This window comes from Manihot esculenta, chromosome 10 (genome assembly GCF_001659605.2).
Source record: "Manihot esculenta cultivar AM560-2 chromosome 10, M.esculenta_v8, whole genome shotgun sequence".
NCBI lineage: Eukaryota > Viridiplantae > Streptophyta > Magnoliopsida > Malpighiales > Euphorbiaceae > Manihot > Manihot esculenta.
In genome coordinates this window covers 6,549,712-6,575,693 of record NC_035170.2, presented here as the reverse complement: position 1 = coordinate 6,575,693, position 25,982 = coordinate 6,549,712, and the positions used below count along the sequence as shown (strand labels likewise).

The 25,982-nt window shown below is 34.4% G+C and overlaps 4 protein-coding genes across 7 annotated transcripts; 2 read left to right on the top strand and 2 right to left on the bottom strand.

The window, feature by feature from the left end:
- Positions 1–9,156: 9,156 nt before the first annotated feature.
- On the top strand, positions 9,157–10,132 carry LOC122724804 (serine/threonine-protein phosphatase 7 long form homolog). Its single transcript, XM_043960657.1, has 3 exons — positions 9,157–9,884; positions 9,962–10,033; positions 10,129–10,132. The coding sequence occupies exons 1-3, from the start codon at positions 9,157–9,159 to the stop codon at positions 10,130–10,132; spliced, it is 804 nt and encodes a 267-aa protein (XP_043816592.1).
- Positions 10,133–10,201: 69 nt separating this feature from the next.
- On the top strand, positions 10,202–11,843 carry LOC110625300. 2 transcript variants are annotated; one of them, XR_002489567.2, is made up of 4 exons: positions 10,202–10,527; positions 10,609–11,388; positions 11,460–11,541; positions 11,652–11,843. XR_002489567.2 is itself a non-coding variant. In XM_043961294.1 (3 exons), the coding sequence occupies exons 1-2, from the start codon at positions 10,264–10,266 to the stop codon at positions 11,371–11,373; spliced, it is 1,029 nt and encodes a 342-aa protein (XP_043817229.1). In that variant the 5' UTR covers positions 10,202–10,263; the 3' UTR covers positions 11,374–11,388; positions 11,460–11,542. The 2 variants fall into 2 exon arrangements, 1 of the variants encoding a protein (XP_043817229.1); XM_043961294.1 differs by lacking the exon at positions 11,652–11,843 and having other exon boundaries at positions 11,460–11,542.
- Positions 11,844–12,109: 266 nt separating this feature from the next.
- Positions 12,110–15,036, bottom strand: LOC122724803. Its single transcript, XM_043960656.1, has 3 exons — positions 14,914–15,036; positions 13,018–14,726; positions 12,110–12,924 (listed from the first exon to the last, which is right to left on the bottom strand). Exons 2-3 carry the CDS (start codon positions 14,720–14,722, stop codon positions 12,110–12,112), a joined length of 2,520 nt encoding a protein of 839 aa, XP_043816591.1. The 5' UTR covers positions 14,723–14,726; positions 14,914–15,036.
- A 2,577-nt stretch (positions 15,037–17,613) lies between these two features.
- Positions 17,614–25,732, bottom strand: LOC110624919 (3-phosphoinositide-dependent protein kinase 2). Of its 3 annotated transcripts, XM_021770380.2 has the most exons (11): positions 24,976–25,731; positions 23,440–23,620; positions 23,242–23,294; positions 21,182–21,283; positions 21,004–21,112; positions 20,845–20,923; positions 20,489–20,654; positions 19,716–19,853; positions 19,451–19,614; positions 18,274–18,496; positions 17,614–18,048 (listed from the first exon to the last, which is right to left on the bottom strand). In XM_021770380.2, the coding sequence occupies exons 1-11, from the start codon at positions 25,189–25,191 to the stop codon at positions 17,965–17,967; spliced, it is 1,515 nt and encodes a 504-aa protein (XP_021626072.1). In that variant the 5' UTR covers positions 25,192–25,731; the 3' UTR covers positions 17,614–17,964. The 3 variants fall into 3 exon arrangements, with proteins under 3 accessions (XP_021626072.1, XP_021626071.1, XP_043817053.1); XM_021770379.1 differs by having other exon boundaries at positions 17,614–18,496; positions 24,976–25,732; XM_043961118.1 differs by lacking the exon at positions 24,976–25,731 and having other exon boundaries at positions 17,614–18,496; positions 23,427–23,568.
- Between the last annotated feature and the right edge of the window lie 250 nt (positions 25,733–25,982).

The window sequence follows — 25,982 nt, the reverse complement described above, 5'->3', positions numbered from 1 at the left end:
TGACTCTAAATAACTTCCCAAAAACCCCCTAAAATACCATAAAATAATCATAGAAAACATTCAAAGGAAGGTTGAACAAGGCACTTTCGGCGGCAGGTTCGGCGGCCGAAAGTCCCTCCAGAGCCGAAAGTCATGCACCTTCGGTGACCGAAAGTGGTTCTAGAGCCGAAACTCGCTAACCTTCGAGGGCAAGTTCGGCGGCTGAAACTCCTTTCCAGAGCCGAAAGTCCAGACTTTTGGGGGCAGGGTTCGGCAGCCAGAACTGCCTCCCCAGGCAGGTTCGGCGGCCGAATATTGCTTCGGCTGCCGAACCTGAGTTCTTCCTGAATGGTAGAACTCAGCCTCAAACATGCACATTTGCCTCCCAAACTCATACACAACTCTCCCAAACATGCATAAACATGTGCACAAGCATATAGGGGTCTCAAACTAGCCTAAACCCCAACAAACATCACATTAAACATGCATAACAATACACATTACCTCATATAGCTCACATAACCCTAACATTTTACATCTAGCGTAAACATGCATCTCTACCCCAAAACCCTTCATAAAACTTGCTTAAAACATTAAAGAAGGTGAGGATCGACGCTTACCTCTTGAAGATCGAGAGAAGGCGTGACCCAAACTTGGAGATTAAGAGGATTTGGACTCCGGGGTCTCCAAGCTTCCCAACTTCAATTTTAAGCTCAAAAATCTTCAAAACCAAGTGAAAACTCGTTAAAACTTGAAGAGATTGAAGGAAAAACCTCAAATCTAACCATGGAAGGTTATGAACTCACCTCTGCCCAAAAATGGGGAAGAAAACTCGTCCATTTTCGGACATGGGGCCTTTTATAGGTGGCTGGCCAGACCACCTTCGGAAGCCAAAGGTGACTCCAAAACTCTACCATGTTCGGCGGCCGAACATGAGGTTCGGTGGCCGAACCTGGATTTTCTTCCTTGGTGCTTTTCTTTCAAAACTCAATTTCTTTTATACTTAAAACCTTAAAACACAAGAAAACATTTTAGAAAAACATATTTACCCCTTCTAGAGGGTTCCGACATCCGAGATTCCGCCTGGAGACAGGAATTCCGATGCCGGAGTCTAGCCGGGTATTATAGCGACTCCTGGAGCTCGTTTTCTCCCAATCTCCAAGTTTGGATCCCCTCTCCTCTTGATCTTCAAGAGGTAAGTGTCGATCCACACCTTTTATGATGTTTTAAGTAAGTTTTAAGAAGGGGTTAAGGGTTTTGATGCATGTTTAGGCTAGGTGTAAAATGTTAGGGTTTATGTTAGTTAAATGATAAATGTATGTTAAGTGTGATGTTTGTTGGGGTATAGGCTAGTTTTATGCCCCTATATGCTTGAATATGTGTATATGCATGTTTTAGTATAGTTGGATGCATGTTGGGGTTTTATGGATGGCTAGAAATGCAAGGCAGAATCGGGTTCTGCCCTTTGGGAGAGCCCAGGTTCGACCGCCGAAGCCAGGTTCGACCGCCGAAGCCAGTTTCGGCCGCCGAACCTGCCTGGAGGTAGCTTTAGGCCACCTAAACTCGCCCCCGAAGGTTTGGACTTTCGGCTCTGGAGGGAGTTTCGGCCGCCGAACCTGCCCCCGAAGGTTGTGACTTTCGGCTCTGGAAGGACTTTCGGCCGCCAAACCCTGCCCCCGAAAGTGCCTGACTTTCGGCTCTGGAGGGACCTTAGGCCGCCGAACCTGCCGCCGAAAGTCCCCTGCCCAACCTTCCTTTGCCTGTTTTTCCATGCATGTTTATGATGTTTTAGGGAGTTTTTGGGGGGATGTTTAGAGTCATGATAGAGTTTGTTTGGTCCCTCATTCGAGTCCACCTGTGTAGGATCGGACCCGAGGAACCGAGGAGGCCAGCAGTGTTTGCTGTTTCAGTGTTAGTTCAGAGTCAGCCAGAGGTGAGTAGAACAAAACTCTTTTGTTTATAAAGCGATTAAATTTTAAGCATGCTCATGCATCATGGATACATGTTTATGGATTAGGTTGTTGCATTAGAATTCACGAATATGATGTATTGCATAATTTATTATTGATGTGGATGGATATTAGATGACCCATTAGCTCTCGATATGTGATGATATGATACGGAAATACCAGGGCTGCCCATTCTATGCCCCTGGCACAGAGTAAAAGAAAGACCAGGGTTGCCCATTCTACGCCCCCGGCACAGTTGGACATGTTATGTTATGTTTAAGAGGAAGTCCTGAGGAGCTCCGTCGAGGGCCGGGCATTTATTGGATCTATAGAGGGCTATTGGTGACAATACCATCTTGAGGTGACTTACTTGTGTTGTGATGCATTTCATGATGGCATATGTTTATAAACTATTTTATTGTTCTGCTCACTGGGCTTTTGTAGCTCACCCCTTTCCCCTAACCCCCAGGTTTGCAAGTTCAGGATAGATCGGGAAGTCGTCAAGGTTGAAGGTTGTGTTAAGTGTATTAGTCTAGTAGTGGACATGAATGTAAAATGATGTAATGTAAGGTATTGTACAGTTGTGTATTGAGGATTAGTATTGTGCTTGGCCCTAATGTATAGTAATCCCTTTTTATACATGATCTTTAATAAATGTTTAATGATGAGTTATGTTGAACCAGGCTTGACATATGATATGATGCCCCACTAGAGCATTTGATGAGGGCTCTAGTGTGGGGTTTTATGTTTATAGTTATGGTGCATGCACAGGTCAAGCTTGGTGTGTGAAAAGTTTAAAATTTTTATGTAAATGTATGATCATGTATGGAATTTATCAGGTATGACAGGTTGTATGTTTGGCTTGCTACGGGTCCCGGCGACCTAAGTCGATCTGGATCCTAGCGCCGGTAGCGGTTTGATTTCCGGATCGTTACAATGAAAGTTGTTCTTTTAGCATTTTCCGTTCCATACAAATTTGGTGGTACCCTAAAATTGTATGAATAAAAGAAACAATTGCATGCCCAGTAGTTCAATCAACTAACCTATCAATGAAAGGTAAGGGGAAATAGTCTTTGGAGTAAACTTTATTTAAGTTTATGAAATCCACACATATTAGCCACTTCCCATTGGGCTTCTTAACCAATACCACATTAGTGATCCATGTTGCATATTGGACTTCTCTTATCAATTCTGTATCTAAAAGTCTTTTAGGGGTGAACTTCCTTTTCTTCTGCTATACCTATTTTACTGTGTCATAGATACTTTGCCTATGTGTGATAATGGTTGAGTCAACTCCTGTGGCTTCTTTTGGATTCTAAGAAAAATAGTAGCTACTGTATCTTTCAAGACTCGGATCATGTCATTTTTAACTATTCCATTTAAGGCAGTACCAAAGCATACATTTTTTCCTGTACTCAGCTCCATCTCTTATATCGAATCAGTAGGTTCTGAATTTATATGAGACTCAGATTTTTCCAATAAGTCAATAGGTATGGTGGCTTTATCCAAATTCTTTGTTGAGTACTTATAACACTCTTGAGTGGACTTCTAGCTGCCTCGAAAACGCCAATTCCTAATGGAGCTTGCAATTTTAAACATACATACCCCATGTTAATTACTATCTTGTGTCAATTCATGACCTATCATTCTCGTATGAGATTATAGGCTAGTGGAATGTCTACCATTGTGAATTCTACATATACCTCCTGCTTATACTTTCCATCACTCAGTATGAAGGGAAGGTTATGGTGCCTTGAACCGCCACGATTTTATCACCTAAGTCTACTAAAAGGTATATGACATTAAAAATATTTTTGTCTAATCCCAGCTTATTGTAAACATTAAGGGTTAAAAGGTTTATCGAGCTTCCTATATCAGTGAACACCCACTTGACCTCATACTTGTTTAGTCATATGCTTACCACTAACAAATCGTTGTTGGATGTCTCAGTTACTCTATCACTCAGGCCAAACATCGTTTCTTGTTTTGCCTACATGTCCTTTTCAACTAAGAGTACATCCTTGAAGCCCTTTTTATTTTTACCCCTGCAATTATTTGAATCACACCTATAGGTTCATTATTGTCAGGGTTACTTGGGTTTCTTATCTTGGGGTCTGCTTTTTTCTCATTCATGTCCCTTCTAGAAAATCTTCTCAAGGTTCTATCTTTTATGAGTCTTTCGATGTCATCTTTTAATTGCCTACATTCCTTACTGTTATGTCCATAATATTCATGGAATTGACAATACTTAGTTTTATCTCTCTTGCTTACTTTGTCAAGGTTAAGCTTGCCAAGCCATATGATCTCTTTATTATTTTTCTTGATTTGTACCAAGATCTATGTTCGTGAGTTATTCAAAGGAGGATAGATCTTATACTTGTTAAGAAACCCAGAGATTACTGCAACCCAAAACACGCAGCGAAAAAAAAATCTATGTTTCCCTTACAGGATCCGAGTGCTTTGTTTAATTCGAAAGGAAGGATAAGAGACTAACATGTTAGACTCGACGAGAAGATACAGTTCCGGACTGATGGTGCTGCTTCTAAAATGAACACCCTCAATGGTATCCACAACGCTTTCCGTCTAGAGTGCTAGCTCTCTCAACGGAAGGATAAGCTATGTGCTCCCCCAATCTACAGTCCAGAAAAATGATCACTCCAAAAACCTTACTCCCACAATTTCGCAGAAGAAGTTTTATTCGTTTTTCAGTCTTTTTTTCCTACACTTTTTTTCGTAAAAAAGTTGTGTTCATAACCAATTATCACAATCTCGCAGATACTCAAATATCTATGTGATAAGTTATTTTTCAAAAAGGACAACGAAAAAATTCTTTGTCTGTAACAGTTACAGATAGACTATAAATCTTTTAAATATTATTATCTTATAATAATAAATAATTAATATTAATAATAATAACGTCTTAATTATTATTAATTATACTAATGGGCTTTTAGCCCATTAATATGACATAGCACATCAACGACATTGACCCAATAGGCTCACATTAATTAGCAATAGGCACAGTCCCACAAGACCTATAAATTATAAGCGACCTCTAACAAGACATTATGACTACCCAATTAATATGAGGATCGATAGTCTGATAAAACCTAATAAATAGAACATGTATTAATCCATTTGTCACGCGATATCTAGTTTGAACATAAGTTATGGTCAATATCAAATTTATAATATTCAAACTTATAATTTCTCGATCTCTAAGTAGACTGATAAAACTAAATGATATTGATCACACTATCAATTCATTTGAGCACAGCCATGCATTTCTCAGTCTCACTTATCGAGGAGCCCAAAAGATATCTCTCTCAAAGAGAGGGATAAATTCTATCTTGATTATTCAATATCCTATACATAATTTCTATTATGCTCAATTATAACCTTTATGATTATCCGATTAAAGACAATGTTTGGTTATGTCAAAATATAACAGTCCTTATGTTGGAAACTATGGCAATCTCAAGTTAAAGGATTAAGACATAACTATTTTAAAATTCACTTATGACAATAATCCATGTAGTGATCTCAATATAGGTCCATCGAATACTTTGTTCTTTAACAAGTTTCTATGATTATTGAATTATATAAATGTATACATAATCATCTCATGATTATCAATCAATAATCATACTAGTCATGTTTTATTATTATTATAATAATAATAAGTAACCAGGGATTTTAATCATTATTATGTAATATGTAAACAAATAATAATGATAATAAAACCTCTTTTTATTAATAATTAAAATGACGTATAAAAAGGTCAAAGATAATGGTTTAGGGCAAATATACTAACAATACTTACCTTAGTCATCCCTTCCTCAGAACACTGAATAATTTCTTCTTTCACCCTCATGACCCTGTATATCTAGCTTCTGAGTCTCTGTTTGGTTCACCTTCTTATCTTTCTTCAAGGCTTGGACTTCGTAATCTAAACGTATATAATTTAGTGCTTTCTCCATTAACTATCGATAGATTCCCGCTGGATTTTTTATTAGAAAATCTATAAGTTTGATATCTCTAGTCCCCTTCTTAAGCGCTTCATAAGTTATATTATGGTTCATATCTTCAACCTTTGTAGCCTCAGCATTACATTGTGAAATATAACTTCTCAAAGATTTGCTCTCACCCTACTAAATCTTTTAGAGGTCTGAGGAAAGCTTTTTTAAGGGATGCTAGTAACAAACTTAGGTTTAAATGCAATAACAAGTTGATTAAAGTTATAGATTGAACCTGAACTCAAATTTTGGTACCATTTTTAGGCTAAACCAGTTAATGTAGAAGGAAATACTCAGCAAAGTACAAAATCATTGACATTTTGTAGTTGTATAGTAGTCTTGAGGACAACCAAATGATTTCGAAGGTTCGTAGTTCCATCATACTTATCCAAGCTTGATAATTTGAACTTGGGTAGAAATGTCTCAACCAATATCTCTTCAGATAAAGGTGAGGTATCCCTTAACTCAAAATTGTCCTTATACTCCTTTTCGAAACCTCTAAACTACCCGAATAAGCTAACAACCCACGTTCTTAGGTGACTCATCCAAAGACCCTCCCTTCATTTTTAATCTTATCATTGGTTCTCGATACTTCTTTCCTATCTCTTTGGTGTAATAATAGGGTTTCTTTCTATTTTATGGTTTTGGATCGCTTAATTTCTTTAGGTTTTAATTATATCTACTCTCAATGCAGTGTATATACTTATGTCTTTAAGCGTTGTCTTACGAGCTTTTTTTCATTTCATGCAGAGTTGAAGAAAATTTTATAAAATAACGTGGGATCCGAAAATATTTTCGGATCCCCGTGGTCAGACCAGCGTGTTCGGCAGTCATACTGCCGAACACGCGAGTTCGACACCCACGGTGTCGAACTCAGCAAAGTTCGACACCATGGGTGTCGAACTCAGGAAGTTCGACACCAAGCGTGTCGAACTCCGCTTGTTCGACACCCACGGTGTCGAACAAGAGAATTTGGCTGCCACGGGAGCAGCTTCTGCTCCCATGGCAGCCTGCGTGGCGTGTTCGGCACCCAAGGTGCCGAACACGCACAGAAATTTAAGCTTCGTTAGGGAATCCCTGACGAAGCTTGACTAAGGACAAGTGCCGAACCCTGTCCTTAGTCACGCGCCCTGCATGCATGCAGGTCCGTGAAGCGGTCATCTTAAATTTGAATTAAAGCCTCCCACTGTTCTTCTCCCATTTTCCGCAGCAGCCTCCTCTTCTTCTCATTTTCTGTCATCTTCCCTCATTTTCTCTCATTTTCTCTTCTTCTTCTCCACCAAAATTTCAAAGCTATTTACAAATTTTTTTGACTCTCTCCCAAGATCTGCAGCCATATCCACCAACAGGTATTTCTTTAAATTTTTGCTTAAATTTAAAATTATTTATATTTTTTAGGTTAAATAATTTGATATGTAATTTTGTATTTTTGTATAATTGTTATTATAATTTTGTATGTAATTTAGGTTAAATAATTTTATTATAATTGTTATTATAATTTTGTATGTAATTTTTTATATTTTGAAATTAAATTAAAAAATTATTAATATATTTATAAATAAAGTAATTAATATTATCTGTTAAATATTAAATAAAATTGAAATAAAATAAAATTAAAATTATTAATAGCCTTTTATTTTTGTAAATGAATGTGTGGAGAAACTTGTAAAATTTGAATTAAAAAATTATTAATTTTAAAAATTATAATAATTAAAATATGAATATTTGAATAATTTTTAAATTTATTATTAAAAATTTTATTATTATATTTATTATGATAATATGTAAACTGATTTGTGTTGATTTTTTTTGAAATTTTAAAAACTGATTTATTATTATAATTTTTGTTGAATTTTTTTGAAATTTTGTTAAATATTTAATAAAATGTAATATTTAATCCGTAGAAATATTTATTTAATTAGTTAAATATTATTTTGTATAATAATAATATATAAAATGATTAGAATTATTTTTATTTTAAATTTAATTATTTATAAATATTTTGTAATGTTTAAAAAAATGTATATTTAAAATAAATATTAATAAGAATTGAATAAAATTTAATAAATTATAAAAAATATAATAATTTAATATAATTTAAAGTTAATATCAAATATTAATTAAAATTAAAATTTTTTTATTAAATATAATAATTGAATATAATAATTTAATATAATTTATTAATTAAAATAAAAAAATATTTCCAAAATTAAAATAAATAAAAATTTAATATAATTTATTAATTTATAAAATATATAATAATTTAAAATTTAAAAACATGTAATCCGTATTTAATTTTATTAATTTTTTAAAAATTATTTGTTTATTTATTTATTTAATTTTTGAAATGTTAATATCAAATTGTATTAATAGAATAATTAATTTTTTAAATAAAATTTCAGTAAATTAGTTTATATAATTTAATTGTATTCAAAATATTTAATTAAAATAGTTAAAAAAATATTAAATAATGTTGTGAAATAATTACACCAATATGTTATTTAATTTTTTTAAATATAATGTAGTGTTAGATTTGTTGTTGTTTTTGGATAGAATATTTGTTGTGATTTTTAGATTGAATATTTGTTGTGTTTTGTGGATTAAATATTTGTAGTGATTTATGGATAGAATATGTGGTGTGATTTTGGATATTTTAGTTGTTGTTATTTTCAATAGAATATATATTTATTTAATTTTTGAAATGTTAATATTAAATTATAATAATTTAATAATTAATTGTTTTAATATAAATTACTTAAATTAAGTAATAAAATGTAATTGTATTGCAAAAATTAAATTAAAATAGTTCAAATAAATAGTAAAAAATGTTGTGAAATAATTACACCAATATATTATTAATATGTGGTTTGAACATATTAGTTGCTGTGTTTTTGTAATAGAATATTTATTGTGAGTATTGGATATAGTATTTGTTGTGATTTTGGATAGAATACCTTCGAAATAGTAGTAATTTTTTTTTAATTTTTTTATATAGTTTTTTAAATATATGTAGATTATTGTAGTGTTAGATTAAATATTGTTATTTAGTGAATAATTGGTGTTTGAATATTGTTTATTATTTTACATAATTAGATATGGAGGAAAGACGCAATCGCCGTGACCGTCGTAATTACATTTTACCGGGTCCCAACGATCCATCATTGCTATATGCCCAAGCCGATCATCGGTCTGACGCTATATGGCAACAAAGTATGGATGTTGGGGCAATTGCTTGTAGAAGGACGGGAACAATTCTACATCTGGAAGACATTCCAGATCAAATAAGACCTTACCTGCGACGAACTGGATTTTATGGGGTTATACGGTTAGGTTTTTTTGCACTAGACTGGCATCTAATTAGTGCATTGGTTGAGCGGTGGCGACCAGAGACTCATACGTTTATGTTTCCCGAAGGGGAAATGACCATTACCCTTCAGGATGTAGGGCTAATAACCGGGTTGCCGGTCAATGGTGCAGCTGTTACTGGGCGATCACGCCACCATTGGCCATCATTGTGTGAGGCACTATTAGGTGTCGTTCCACCTAATAGTGCCATAAGGGGTTGTTATCTGAAGATGGTATGGCTAGCTGAGGAGTTCGGTCAGCTTCCAGATGACTACGACGAGGTAGTTGTGCAGAGGTTCGCACGCGCATACTTAATGAGGGTCATTGGATCTCTTTTCAGTGATACATCTGCTTCGCGTGTTAACCTGATGTTTTTACCTCTGCTAGCCGACCTGGAGGAAGCCGGCAATTATAGCTGGGGAGCTGCATGTCTGGCTTGGCTGTACAGACAGTTATGTAAGGCGACTAATCCAGAAGTTATGCAGATGGCCGGTCCATTATTCATATTGCAGATATGGGCATGGGACCGTATCACAGCTGTATCGCCTACACTGTCTGTACGAGTACCACATCACGATGCTCCACTAGGCAGCAGGTATGTGTTATTATATCATTGTTATAATTTTTATTAAATATGTAAAGGAATATCCGCTAATATTATATGTTGTGCAGGTGGAGTAATGCGAGGCAGATAACAGAGGTTGTCACCCATGTACTCGTGGAGCTGCGTTACCAGCTTGATCGGTTATTACCTGAGCAGGTAATTCAGAAAAATGAATATGTAATTTTTTTGCAAGCTATCTTTATGTTTATTTATAACATTTTAATGTTCATTTCAGGTAATATGGGAGCCATACACCGATGCCCTTATTGAGTCGTTACCCGAATACTGCCGACAAGGACGAAAAATTTGGAGAGCTGTAGTGCCACTGGTCTGCTTCCACATTATAGAGTGGCATCAGCCTGATCGGGTCATGCGACAGTTTGGTATGCAGCAGCACATTCCTGCTGAACCTCAACAGTCTGCTGCACTCCATGATGTCGATTTGCGTAAGAGCGACACAGATTGGGCTGAGGTGCACTCCCATTGGATTGCGCGCTGGAACACCCGAGAAAGACGAATAGTAACTGCCCCGCCAGCAACGGAACCACTCCATTTTCATTCGGAGTACATGGAGTGGTATCGTAGGGTGTCCAGACGCTGGATCTCGGTTAAAGGAGCGGCTATGGGATCGGGGGTAAAAAATTTATGTTGTTTTAAGTCATTTTCAATAATAACTTGATATTATATGCAACATAATTGATTACTTATACTACAGGAGGATGGTGTAGAGCGTATGCAGGCTATTGCGACAAATCCGACTACGGGGAGCATGACGTCCATTTGCGACCTCCTTCAATCAGTTTCATTATGTATGATGGAGGAGAGGCGGCAAACACAATTCCCAGCTCCACAGCCAGCACCGGCTCGACCTCACATCACGTCTGATCCAGATGACCCACCCATTCCTCAGCGCTCATCCAGAGCACGTGGTCATGCTAGGGGCCGTCAACGGGAGCATGCTCCAGCATCAGAACGTGATAGCGACGTGCATCCAGTACCTCCCCCGATACAGTATCACCAGTCTCAAGAGGAATACGGATATGCTCCAGGTTCCTCGCACGTTCCACCCAGTTCTTCTCAGGTACCTTCCATGTATTATCCTACTCAGAGTCAGTTCATGGGATGGACGCCTGGACCGAGTACAGTGCCTTCGGTTACTCCCGCTGCGTCTGGTGTACCATGTACGCCTATTGGATCTATGTTTCCTGCATTTGCCTCAGAGTCTGCACATGATGCTTCTACGTCTAGGCAGAATATTTTTGCAGGATACAATCCTGGATTAGGATATGGCCAGGCTGGTTTTGGTGTGTTTGGTCAGCCTGATCCTTCAGATTCAGTGGTGCAAAATCCAGATGTAATTGCGCCGACACAGGCTGATTTGGATAATCAGCAATTCCTAGCACCGGGACCATGGCGAGGCAGATTACGGGGTCCACATGAGCGGAGACATCCAGGATGTGGGACTGGTGATCATCACTGAGTGCAAGTCGAAATTGTATGTATAAATTGTTTTCATTAAATTATTTTAATTATGTCTACGATTAACTATAATTTTGATCAATGCAGGTGTAAATTAAACAGTGGCGGGCACTTGAGGAAGCTACTGATGTACATCATTCCACATGCAATTTGGTTGGTGTCTAAAATTGTGAGTTGCTGAATTCAATATTTCCTAGTTGATTATTTGGTATGATTGGTATGATTGGTAATGAATTACATTTCAATATGTTGACTCGTTTATTTGTTATTTCTCTATAGGATAAAATGGTGATTATTTGAAGTTTGAAATTACTACGAAGGATAAAATGGATTATTTGAAGTTTGTAATTATTGTGTAATTATTTGTAATTATTTGTCATTATTGTGTGTATTTGTAATTATTGTGTAATTATTTGTAATTATTTGTCATTATAAGAGATAGTTTTTCCTTTTCCCCATTTTATTTTAATAAATTCTCATGGCTGAGCAAGTGTAAATTTAATTTATTTAGATTTTGTTTGTTTGATATAAAATGGTATTTTAGAACATATAATTTGTTAATTTTTTAACGTTTGAAATACTTATAAAAATTAATGAACTAAAAAGTTTTTTTTTTGTATATACTTTATACTTTGACAGTATATAAAAAAATTATATATCTAAAATTTGGTAATATTTTAAAATTAAAATTAAATAATAGGAAATAAATTATTTTTTAAATATAATAAATACAATATTTATCTACTTGATTGCCCACTCATACAAGTTTTTTTATTGTGCCCCACCCTGCCACATATTGAACAATGCACTCTGGACGTTTCTTTGATTTTGTTTGACCTCCAGTCCATCTCATTACGTATTCTAGAGGACTTTGGGCGTCCCTTCTTCCTTGTTCTCGAAATGTCAGGCACGAGAGGAAGTCCATCTGCTGCAGGCCAATAGGCATGATGACCAAGAGGATGGAACGAGTACGCGTAACATTGAAGTGTACGCTCCAATCTGTAATAGTCAGATACAAATTGTTCGTAGTCAATTGAATGCGACATGCATGCAGCAATAGCATGAGAACAAGGTATTCTTATCTCCTGAAATTTGCCACAACTACATGTTTGCTCCATGAGTTTGACCACTTGCTTTTGCCTTCCGTTTGCGGTAATGATTTCGCAAACCATTGTCTGAGTATTGAATCGTCTCACTCTATGTGCATTTGCTTTGATCGTGTTAGCACGCAGTGCTTCACTACAATACTGACTGAAAACATAGCCTTTGCTTTGTTGATCCAAAAATGTGGTCCTCCGCGTATCAAAGTAATGGACACACTGGAAAAATATTTTTTCAACCATTGCCGTTATTGGCAAAGCCCGAAATCCTTTCATCATGCCATTGAGTGATTCTGCCATGTTCGTTGTCATAACGCCATACCTCTGTCCACCATCGTGGGATCTCGTCCATTTATCTAAATTTATCTTAATCGCCCAATCGTATGATTCTGGGTGCACCTCCCGAATGTTGGTCATTGCCTCATAAAACTTTCTTTTCTGATTTTCATTTGCTGATGCAAATCACAAGTAATTAAAAAAAAATAGCATGAGTCACAAGTGACATTAAATTTAAAATAATAAGTAAACTTAGTATTAAAACATACCTGCCCTGCGCAACGCTTCCTTTATTGCTGCATTTTTGAATGTCTTATTATAATTGCTCAGGACATGTCTGATGCAGTAACGATAATGACCAGCTGGAGGTTGCCACCAATCTTTCTGCATTGACTTAAGAATTCCAGCATGGCGATCTGAAATTACACACAAATCTTCTCGAGTGGTCACAAATATCCTTAAGCAATCTAGAAACCATGACCAATTGTCACCGTCCTCCTTATCAACAATGGCAAAAGCTAATGGAAATAGTTGATTATTTCCATCAAGTGCGGTTGCACACAGTATACACCCGGTGTATTTTCCGTACAAGAATGTGCCATCTATTGAGATAACAGGTCGGCAATGTTTAAATCCCTCGATCGATTGCTTAAAAGCCCAAAACATACGATCAAATACACGACACATCGGATTTAATCGTTCATTAATCCAATGTGGATTATCTTCAATCATGTATACTATTTCTGGATTGAAATGATGAAGAGCAGTCATGAATCTACGCAAACGATTGTATGATTCATCCCAACCCCCATAAAGCCTTGCGATTGCCTTCTGCTTAGCTTTCCATGTTTTCTGATAAGAAGGCTCATACCCATATTTATCCCGCACTTCAGCTTGTAGTGCAGCAATTTTTATATCCGGCTGTTGTTCAACTAATGCAAATATGAACGAACAAATGAAATTCTCATCCAATTGGCTGTGGTTTTTTGTCAACTGAGGATTTGTACATGTGTGCGGTCCACTGTATCTCGTGATTTTCCATACATCATCTCCTTCTTTCTTGGATGCTCGAAGCCTCCATGCACATCCACTGTCTTTGTCTTTACACTGTATAGAATACGTCTTAGATCTTGTGTCATGATAACAAAATTGATGATGATGTCTTAGATGATATTCTTTTGCAGCCGCCGCCACTGCGTCTCTCGATGAAAATATCATCCCAACTGAAAACTCTTTAGATGGATCCCAAAAGTAACGACCTTCTGGCTTATCATAAGGATCCACCCTCAGCAAATCAAAGTCTATTTCTGCGTATGGGGGAGGATGAACAACAGGCACAATGGGATTAGAAAATTGTGTGTTGTAATATCGAGACTCACTCCCAATATCCTCCTGACCATTATCATCCTCATCATCCTCAGTAGACATCCATGAATCATCGTCCTCCTCATCCTCGTCCTCATCCTCGTACTCGTTCTCATTCTCCACTGTATCAGAAATATTAATTGACGGCCCTGCAAAACTATCAGATAAAGCGTAATCATCAACAATATTTTGCTCTTCACATGGTTCATCATTTGATTCAACAGCAGTTCCAGATGGACCAATATCATCATCCTTATTTGTAGTATCAACACTACGAAGTATCTTAACATATATTTCTATACCCGGTATGCCACCAATTTGGTACAAGTAATTAAACATATTTGATAAATCATCTTCACCCCATATCTCCATACACTCAAATTGTAAGGATCCATCCACAATTGTAGGCTTCCTAAAACTAATAGTCTCAATAAATTCATTATTATCGGATAATCCAATTGCACGAGCTATTTTACCAACCAATTGATTAAAACTTATCCGTTTACCCATTGGGATAATCTTTGAAAAACCTCCTTCATAATCATAACCATTGCAATTATTTATAATATTACCATCCCAATGAATATTTGCATATGCAGGAATTGCCATTTATCTGAAAAAAATAATAATAAATTACTTAAAGGATAAAATAAAATTAAATAAAATTAAGGTACTCATGAAAATTAAAATTAAAAATTATAACATAAATTTCTGATGTGGAAGATCAACCTGAGTTGCAACCACAGAGCATACTTAGAATAAATTAAAATTTACTTTTTTTAAGTTTATTTCAAACTTACCTGTGTTTCTTCTTTTGTAATTGAATCGATAACAGTAGAAATAAAAATTTTGTGAAATTTGTTGAGGGGAAGAAATAATTTAGAGAAAGAAATTTTTTGAGATACAATGGAGTGATTTGTTGTGAGTTATAGAGTGAATCATGGAAGTATTTATGGGCGAGGGAGCAGTTCTAGTTCGACACTACCACTGCCGAACAAGAGCACGGACTGAATAAATTCACGTTAGTACAGTAACCTACATGATGTAGGTTACTGTACTAATGTGAATGCACATTCACTGCATTCACATTAGCACTGCCATGTGCATGCATTACACATGGCTTTTAAACAAAATTTAAAATTATAAAAATTTATTTACTAAATATTTTAAAAAATTATAATATACTATTTTTAAATAAAAATTACATTTTATTATTTTTAATTTTATATTTATATTTATTTTAAATATATTAAATTTTATTTTATATAATAATTTTTTTTAATTTTTATAAAAAATATATATATAATTAATATTTTTGTAATAAATTAATTTTTTATATATAATTTAAATTTAAAATATATAAATTTAAATTAATTTATATATTAATATCAATACATTTAATTTAATTTAATTTATTTTAACTTTTTATTAATTTTTATAATTTTTAAATTTTTTTTTTTTAAATTATGCTGCCGAACAAATATTTCTTGACGTGCATGCATGGCCAGCAACAAGTTCGCAGTGGGAGGCTTTAATTCAAATTTAAGAGGACCGCTTCACGGACCTGCATGCATGCAAGGCGCGTGACTAAGGACAGGGTTCGGCACTGATAGTGCCGAACCCTGTCCTTAGTCAAGCTTCGTCAGGGATTCCCTGACGAAGCTTAAATTTCTGTGCGTGTTCGGCACCTTGGGTGCCGAACACGCCACACAGGCTGCCACGGGAGCAGAAGCTGCTCCCGTGGCAGCCAAATTCTCTTGTTCGACACCGTGGGTGTCGAACAAGCGGAGTTCAACACGCTTGGTGTCGAACTTCCTGAGTTCGACACCCATGGTGTCGAACTTTGCTGAGTTCGACACCGTGGGTGTCGAACACGCTGGTCTGACCACGGGGATCCGAAAATATTTTCGGATCCCACGTTATTTTATAAAATTTTCTTCAACTCTGCATGAAATGAAAAAAAGCTCTTGTCTTACACTATTGTGCAATACCATAAGGTCAATGGTAATTGTAGACAGTGAAACTACAATTTCTATTTCTAATGATATTGAAATAGTTTTTATAATGAATATAGTAAATTTTATTGTAATAAGCACTGATAAGATATTTAAAAAGTTAAAAAAAAAAAAAAAAAAAAAAAAAAACCAACATATATGAAACTTGTCGCAATTTCTGTTGGAACTAGCAGCAAATATGATAAAGTTGAATTTGTGGTCTTTTAAACTGGACCATGCCAGTATGGAAAAAAACAAAAAGAAAGACAAATTTTTATTGAATTATATCAATTTTAAATATATTGATTAAATTGTAAAATAATAAAAAATTTTAAATTTTTATATTAATAGCTTTTATCTACCTATCATATGAGTAATAATAAAATAAATCATGTGATATTGTCCTGTTAACAAGATTTTTTTTTTTTTAAATTAAAGTTCTAGACTTGAATACAATTGCAATAAACTTGCAATTTAGATTATTTGACAAACTTTTAAAATTTTAGATTCAATTACAAAATAGTAAAAAAAGTTATTTTTTTTTATGTAATAGACCTTTATTTTTCAGCTTGATTGAATGAAATACTTAACAATAAACTCCTTATAGATAAATATATACTAAATTTAGGATGACAAGAATTGGGGAAAGGACTGCTGCTCCAAGCTTTAGTGTGATCCCAAGAGTAAAAGGAGAGAAATTTGTAAATTGGGTTTAAAATCGAAATAATCCACTAAAATTATTAAAAATTTAAAATGGAATCAAACCGAATAGAATATAAAATTAAATTAAATCGAATTGAAATAATTCAATTCAATTCTTTTAAGTTCTACAAAAGGAAATTCAATTACACAACCCACCAAGCAAATGCATTAACCAGAATATGTATAGTAGCAACAACACAAGCATTTACATATAGTATTTGAGAGCTTCAAACATATGTACGAAATATTATAAAAAAGGAACAATAACTAATTGCCTACATTTTTTATATATAAAAAAAAAAAAAAAAACAACCACCTAAGATCCATTATAAACCTAATATATTAATTGAATCCATTCACAAGCATGCCATCATAGAAGAGGAAGAAGCAACACCCAACAATTTGTTGAGCTCTTCAAGCTTAGATTGTTAACGAGCTCGACATCAAAGAGTTCAAGCTTGATTTATAAATCAAAAAGCACGAATTCAAACTCTTTTTGCTTAGATGTGAGCTTGTTTAAATTGGAAATTAACGAAACACGAGCTTGATTTATTTGAATTTAAAATAAATTTTAGAAAATAAATAATAAAAGGTCATCAAATGGACTTCTAAAAAACATTTTAATTTAATTGAAGTCTCTAACTACCAAAATTTTAATTGAACAATTTGATTGCACAAATTTAGAGTTCAAGGACTGTGTTACAGAATGGTAAAAGTTTGAGGCCAAATTCAGATATATTCCAAGCAAATATATATCAACTGGTAAGAAAAATAATAAGGTGAGATTGTGATCAGAAGCATAGATTTCTTGGAAAGAAAATTTTCATTGATGTGTTGTAATGTTAAATACAGTAAAAAAGTTCTGAACCCTAGCCCCCTAGAAACCCTAAATTGGGAGAAACATGGTACATTAATTTCTTACAAAGCATAAATGGGCAGCAAGACTCTCATCACCAACTCAGTTCTAAGAAAACAGGCAGGAGAGCTTGAAGCAATATATTTGCACCTTGAAGATGCTGATTGAAGTGGGATGAACATCTTTAATCTCTTTCAGAAAATAAATAATTCTCAGGGATGTCAAATTCTTGTAAGAATCCCCAATTGTTCTACAATATCACAACATTGAAGAATGTCTTGCCAAAACCACACAGATTTTCACCGGTTTTGAAGACTCTCGATCGCCTTTTTCCACTGCGATGCCCTTTGTTTTGCATCCTCAAATGTCATTACCTTCTTTGGCTGAACCAGTACACAGCTATGAATCACAAACATGAAAATGCGAAGCAAGCTATACTCAAAGAAAATAAAACAAGCAAAGCGTGGCTGTAGTTTATTCATGTTTAAAATTATTCCCAGGCCAAGAGTTTCATAAGCATGGCATTGGATCCTGAGATTGATATTGCAATAATTTGCAAGAGAAACAAGAAATGATTGTGGGAAATGATGGGGAGAATCAATACGCACCGTACAGATCTTGAAATTTGAAGGACTTATAACCTGCACATTCAGGTCATTAGAATTGTCAGACCAAATTATATTTCCTTTTACCAATAACTTTGAAGGATCCACATAAATCAATTTTGGCTTGTTAGTGAGAATGAGCTGCACTTTCTTGCTTGTCAATTTCTGCAATTTTTTCACCATTGAGATCATAATAACAGATTCCCCTGGTTCCAAAAATTGTTGCCTGATAACATTCATGAACAATACATTAGATACTGAATGTAGCCCAAAAGATGTGCAAATGCCACCAATTTAAGACTCTGGAAACAATATTCATTAATACTGACTTTTTTCTGTCACCTAAAATAATTTAATTTTAAAAAATACATTAAATATCCTTAATATTTTCAAAAATCTACTAATTAGTTATTCTGCTATTTTGTCCTATGGTATGAGAAAACTCATTAGTTGGTTTCTAAATTTGTTTAAAATGTCTACTAATAAGTTCTTCTTTATTGAGAATATTTTGAACTTTTCTAGAATATTTTGAACTTTTCTAGAATATTTAACGGCTAAAATTAATAGAGAGACTAACTAGTAACTTTTTAAAACCTCAAGAACGATTTAATATATTTTTCAAAATGAAAGGACTAACTAATGAGTTTTTCTATATCATAGAGACTAAATACTCCCTCCGTCTTATAATTTTTATTCTATATTTTCTTTTTTGGTTGTCCTAAAATTATTGTCCACTTTTTCTTTTTATACTATAATAACATATAAATAGACTATTATACCCCTATTTAATTTAATTTTATTTCCAAAAAATCTCTCAAAATCTCTCCTAATAGTTAATAAAATTTAATGTCTTTAAGATGGGTATTATTAGAAAGTTAATAAAAAAAATTGTCTTCCTAAAAAAAGTAAAGTGGAAAAAAATTATGGGACTGAGGGAGTAGTAAGTTTCCCAATAATTTACAATGGAATCCCATCACAGGTTTACTAATACAAACGAAAAAATCTTGTTTTGGCCACTAAGACTTTTGGAAGGGAACAACTAGATTACAAACTAATGCATCTCATCCGTTCTACAGCCAAAAGATTTTCCATGCAAAGAATCAGAGTCTTGTTGAAATGAGAACAAAAACAACGGAATAAAGCAAATAATGGACCAATTGAAAGGGTGTCAAGCCAATACCATTTAGAATCGAAGGAGTCAATAGAGGCAATTCTAGTTACAGAACCAGATGCTTCAGTAGATGAAGCTCCAACATTTCCATCATTCTGTTTTATTGAACCATCCCCGATATGTGTAGGGTTCCATGAAGAATCATTATCATGCTCACCGTCACCAGACTGTGCCTGGAAAAAGAATAAGCCAGAGACTATAATATCTCAGCATCATAACAGAAGGAAAAATGCAAAGGAAAACTAGAGATAATTTAAAACAGTCATAGTTATACCATTTGTTGCTCCAATGCGATTTTCGGAGGAGTTTCTTCTCTAATATTCTTCCAGTTAACTCCCTTAAAGAAAGGATGCATTTTGAGTGCAGAATAACCATCAGATCCGGCGCCTGGTCTTCTGCTGGGATCTATATCCTGCAATATTATTACATGGCAACAAAGACTGATATTACAAACTTCATAATCCATAAAGACCGTCTCAATCATTTATTATCAATATTTTGGTAAAAAAAAAAAAGTAAAATAAGAAAGAGCAAAGGAAGAGATGCATAATTTGTAACTTCAGTGGAACGTTGAATGTAACATGGGTAGTGTTAATTAATGTCTACCATATAACAAGACTGGCACCATGAAAAATCCTAGCCCCTTCTCAACCAGTTACGCGCCTAATTTAACATTAACACCAATGCTCTGCATGCTAACCCATGAAAGAAGATAATTGTACATAGCATCAACAGAAAACATAGTTCATGATCACATGCTTTTTTACCCCAATCACAACCCATATCTGCATTTGGTCCCCTGTCCTTTAGATCATACCCAACATGTCATTGAGTAAATTGTATTCTTTTTTTGTACTCATTTTTCAACAAGTTTCATCATAAAGAACGTAGCTCGTTACTAGATGGAATATGCATTCATTTTATGAGTAGATGTAGAAGAACACAAGTTAACAAACAATAAAAAAAATAATTGAAAGAGTGGAATAATGTAGAAAAAAAAAGTTTCATGCTCGAAACAAATTCTAATATGAGAATGTTGTAGCTTACCAATAACCGATCAATAATGTCTCTAGCTTCTTCTGAAAAGTAGTTAGGAAATCTTATATCACGGGCTATAATTCTTTGAAATATAAGCCATTCACTTGCATCTTTGAAAGGAGAAGTTCCTGAAAGCATCTGGTACAAGGTGCAGCCAAGTGCCCAGAGGTCATTTCTGTTTGAATTTTGTCAAAAAGGCAAAAGGTTATTCTACATAAGCAAGGCATGATTAAGTGCAAAGCTAATTCAGAAGCTAATATAAGCACCACAAACACACCAAAAGCCCACTGCTCCCAAAAAATTATTCCAGCTAGAATCATATGTTAGCATAATTAGCAATGACTCATTTAATGGAAGTCCATTACCCAAATGTTGCAGGAGATGAGTTGAGGACTTCAGGAGGGACATACGCAGCAGTACCCACAAATGTGCAAGCCTTATCATCTGGGCAAAGCATCAAGTACATACTTAATCCAAGTTTCAAGCATTCAAACAGCTCATGGCTGATAAAATTCTAGCATTACCTGAGGCTGCATTAGGAAGAACAGTGATGCGACTGTCCTGCATTGGCTTCACACTCCCAAAATCAGCAACTTTAATATGTCCATCCCCTGTCAGCAGTAAGTTCTCTGGCTGCAATTTACAAAACTTTTAGCATTTTTCAGACACCAACTCAACAGTCTATGTATGACCATACGTTACCTTGATATCTCGATGTATTAATCCCATGCTATGTATGTATTCAAGAGCATCCACAACTTCTGCAGCATAAAAGCGAGCTTCATCCTCTGTTAAACGGCCTTTCTGCATGCATCCAAATTATCCACATAATTGCTAAAATGCAATAAAAAAGAATCAACATACACCACATAATGGAAACATAAATGCAGATTTCAAAGTTATAAATATTCAGCTTGCAAATGTTACACATCTATTGATGAGAAATAAGTTTCAAATGCAACTTGAGATGTTGTAAAAGCCATACCGCTGATAACAAGCCTCATCTATAAACTAGATATCAGTTGGTTGACGATATTTTCCCTTAATTTGTGGGATATGATTATGAGAAAATCATGTGATTGGCTACTAGAATTATTAGAGTGAATCAGTGATCAATGATTCTATTAATGAGTGATGAATAGGATGCTATATATATCTTGTATCTTCCATAACAAATACAGATTCTCATATATTATGCTAACACATAAGTAAATAAAATCTCACTCTTTAAGGTTTTGTGTGATGTAGGCTCTCAATAGCTGAACCATATAAATCCTTTTCTTTTTATTCCCTTATCCTTGCTATCATTTTCTCTTATTCTTCCCTTTTCACCCATATTCTTCCTTTCATTTTTGCGTATGGTTTGAGTTTCAAAGCTATTTTTCTCTTCTATCGCCATTCCTCTTTATTTATCTCCCAAATTCCTGTTCTCCTATATGGTATCAGCTTAAGAAAAACAAAAATCTCATCTAGAGATTACATTTTTCCTTAATCCATGGAAATATGATCACGAGAAAATCATATGATTGATTGGCAAAATCATTGGCTTTCAATGCTTGTATTAATGAGCGATTTTAAGGATGTCATGTACATCTCATATCTTTCATTATAAATATGAACTCTTATGTATTGTGCAAACACATAAGTGAATAAAATGTAACTCTTTTGAGGTTTTGCTTGCAGGTACATACTCTCACAATAGCTGAACTACATAAATCCTTATTTTTTCTTCATCATTTCTAAATTTCAATAAGCATAATGAAAAGTTAGCAAAAAATTCAATAATGCATGTGACCTGGTGCTTGTTGGGACCAAAAAAAATGAGAAAGGCAGCAAGACAAGAATAAAAGGAAGCAAAAGGATGAAAACAGCAAAATTCCAAAAAAAAAAAAAAACAAAAGAAGCCACTGGTGTGTTCCTGCAGACCAGAACATGCCAGGGTGTTCCAGCAGATGCAACAAATGAGACAGTGAATAATGTGCCCCAGAGGTGTTCCAGGAACTAAAAACATGTCTAGGGCTTGTTTCCCTCTGTGGCAGCTCGTGAATGTGTGTTTTTCAGTCCAAACACTTTTAAGTGTGGTTTCAGCAGTTCAAAGTGTCCCAATCTATTTATTTAGTACAGAAACTTGCTTTCCCATTCACTTAGGATTAGTTATTTAAGTTTCCTACCTCAATTAGGATCTATTTTTGTTTTCCATATTTTATTTAGAATTCCTTATGCATTTTAATTTTATTTAAAATCAGCAGATAGCAGATATGTTTTCTTAGTTAGCTTTGGAGTTTAATTTTAAACTCTATAAAATACCCCATTTTCCTTGTATTCGAGTTTTAGTTTTTCAATCAATAATCCAACAGAGTTTATCCTCTCAAACACTTGTCTGAGTGTGTTTCTTTAAGCTTCATACTGCATCATTATGGTAAAATCTATCATCTTATGCACCTATTCAGATAACATGCTTCACAATATAAGTTTGCAGGTTCCGTGCTTCATGAAAATATTACTAATAGCTGGTTGGGAGGAACACATCAGGATAGCATTTGAGGAAGAGGAAAAAGTTTACTCTCCTCATATTAACAACTGGTTTAGGAATTTTATATTTCAGAATAGTATGTAGTTCTTGACAGTGTCTTTTACGTGATTTTGCCAGTTCCCTTACACATAAATTGCTTTTCACTTTGACGCAGCCAACTGTCATGAAAAGATAGAAACTTCTTCTCACAATGAAATAAAAAGTTGCCAAGAATATCTTATTATCTTACTCTGGTTATTTGGTCAAAAAGTTCTCCACCTTCACAGGATTCAAGTGCCATGTCTGCAAGATATAATATAAGAGATAAACTTCACATAATAACCCAGAAGAAATAAACCAATAAAACTCAGTGTTGGTGCTAAGAGAAATGACTGAACCAAATCAAGCACATGGAAAGATGGAAAAAATGTTTACCAAGGATACCTACATAGTGAAAAAGAATCTTGAAAAGTAAAAAATAGCCGCACAATTCCTGGATGATCCAATTGATCAAGAACAATGCGTTCCAACTTCACATAAGCTGTTTTATTTTCTTTGGTAATGAATTTCTTGTCCATGATCTTCAAGGCGTATACCACTCCAGTATCCTTCTTCTTTGCCCTCACTACCTGACAGATCCATTAATATGATACTCAGAGTAAGTCATTACTGACAGGCCAACAGTTACAGGCATGCAATTGCAAGTGCTGCAAATTTGAGCAAGCAAACCTCTACTCTTGAAAACAATAAAAAGAAAAAAAAAAGAAAGAAAGAAAAAAGAGGACTTCTAGCATAATAAAGTGTAAAATTTAACATTTAATCCACAAATTCACTATATATATACTTGTTAAAAAAGAAGTTGAAGAGAGAAATCAAAGAACTATTTGCTCCTCAAATATGTAGAGAAAGAGTACACGTAAGTGTGAACGAAGCTAATGAAGTCACATGCTCAAAACCATTTTCCTCCATCATGTTTCTGTTATTTCTGAGCATCCAACACATCCAGACCGAAACAAAAGCAATTTGAATGTGCATCATCTTATAGCAAGAAATAACACAGCTGAACATGGTGTATAATTTCTCTTATTACACTGAGATTTATAATTTAGGATTATTTCCCAAGCAAAGGTAAAAAAGACGGATTCTTTCCTGATCAGTACTTTGCAGTCCTCCTGCTGTAATTAGCCAATAGTCATTACAAGATAATAAAATCAACTAACTTTTCCAATTAGAAGGTCCTAACACTCTTAGTCATGCTATAATCCACATACTAGATCATTAAGAAGCCATATAATGCATTACTCTCAAAAGTTTTTCTTTTTCCCATACTAGCTTAAGAACTCCCACACTTCTGTAATGTTCCATTGGTTGCAGAGGAAAGATGAGAATATAGATAGGTAGATGGATAGATTCTGCAAATATAAGCATCCAAAAGACCCTTATATAAGACAAATTTTGTTTTATTTTAATAAATGCAGAATCAGCATCAAAGATTAGACTCAAAATTCCATTTGCTCATCTTGTTTTTTCAGAACCAATAATAATAATAACTATTTTGCTCCAATTCAGCAAACCATCCTTAAAACGAAGCCCGAACCAACACATCAAATTTATATTTATATGTAAGTTCAAGATATAAAAATTCAAGCCAATGGTCACCCAATGAATTCATTGCAGAAAGCTCTTTTATCATAATAATCTTTTTTTTTTAATATGAAACGCTAATACCCATTTGGAAAAAAAAAAAGAGAAGAAAAACAGAAAGAAACTATATTCATCAGGTGGCAATAAGCAAATTATACTGCTGATATAGGTTTATGAATCAAGGAAACAACAAGTAATCACAAATATCACCAAACAAATACAACCCAACAATCTACAATAAAAACAAGAAGAGCTAACAACACCACATAACAGAAAGCAATAGAAACGAACCAGGGAAAATAAAACTGAATAAAAAATTTTGAGGGGGGAAAATTCAAACCTTTGAATAAGAACCAACACCGTAGATCTTGCCTAGCTCAAAATCCTGAATACTGAAATTCTCCTGAGGAGCCCTGAATGAAAAGCTCTTAGATCTCGGAACATTCACATTGTTGTTATTATTGGAGGAAGTAGGGGAAGAGGAAGCAGAAGACGAAGAGTTATTGCTGCTCTGAATCCTTAGCTTGGAATCAAAATCTTTCTCCATTGCCAACATCTCTCTCTTTTTCTCAATGAATCTCCCTGTCAAATTATCTTCCACATATAACGACAAAAAAATATTAAACGATACCCATTTTCTCTATCTAAGATAAAACCAAGTTTCCCTCTCTAGAAATCTTGGGAGGAGAGTTTTCAAGTCAAAAGAGAAGGCAATGGATCAGAATCAGAGGGAAAGTTTGAGTCTTTATATTCTCTGATGAAAAGAAAAGTGAATAAGATTCTCTCTCTCCAAAGTATTTACATAGACATATATATGGGTATATGTGCATAATCTGAATGTGATCAGCTTTTGGTTTGGTGATGCAAATTCTCAAAACCCTAGAAAGTGGATTATGAATTATAACTGAGGAGGAGAGGTAATGTAGAAATTGATGGAGGAGAGGGAGATATGGGGATTGAAGAGAGGAGGCACATGGGATTCAATGATGGATATCATTCAGCCATTCATTCTTCCAATTTTCCTTCTTTTTTTCTAGCTCTCTCTCTCTCTATATTAGAGTCACCTTTGTGGATGATGCTTAATGCCATCCATGATTGGTAACTTTTTCATTGTAAATAAGAGGCACATATCTATCATACTGGATGGATCCCTTCAAATCAAAATAATCTAATTAATTTAAAAAATTTAATATTTTTTTTATTCAATTTAATTTTAATTTTAAAAAATTAATAATACCGATCAGTTTAATCGATAAATTTAGAGTGTTATGTTCCTCTTCGGTAGGCATATCATTCTGTTGGTTTGGTTTAAAATCGAATCGAATCAAATAAATTAAAAATTAAAAT

Excerpts from the sequence above, each read along its gene's own strand:
- LOC122724804 (XM_043960657.1), top strand. The coding sequence starts at position 9,157 with ATGGATGTTGGGGCAATTGCTTGTAGAAGGACGGGAACAATTCTACAT. Across the intron at positions 9,885-9,961 it reads GATGCTCCACTAGGCAGCAG|GTGGAGTAATGCGAGGCAGA; the intron begins GTATGTGTTATT and ends TATGTTGTGCAG.
- LOC110624919 (XM_021770379.1), bottom strand. The coding sequence starts at position 25,191 with ATGTTGGCAATGGAGAAAGATTTTGATTCCAAGCTAAGGATTCAGAGC. Across the intron at positions 23,295-23,439 it reads TCAAGATTCTTTTTCACTAT|ACATGGCACTTGAATCCTGT; the intron begins GTAGGTATCCTT and ends TATATCTTGCAG. Across the intron at positions 21,284-23,241 it reads TTTTTGACCAAATAACCAGA|AAAGGCCGTTTAACAGAGGA; the intron begins GTAAGATAATAA and ends GGATGCATGCAG.
- LOC122724803 (XM_043960656.1), bottom strand. The coding sequence starts at position 14,722 with ATGGCAATTCCTGCATATGCAAATATTCATTGGGATGGTAATATTATA. Across the intron at positions 12,925-13,017 it reads GGAAGCGTTGCGCAGGGCAG|CAAATGAAAATCAGAAAAGA; the intron begins GTATGTTTTAAT and ends GATTTGCATCAG.
- LOC110625300 (XM_043961294.1), top strand. The coding sequence starts at position 10,264 with ATGCGACAGTTTGGTATGCAGCAGCACATTCCTGCTGAACCTCAACAG. Across the intron at positions 10,528-10,608 it reads GAGCGGCTATGGGATCGGGG|GAGGATGGTGTAGAGCGTAT; the intron begins GTAAAAAATTTA and ends CTTATACTACAG.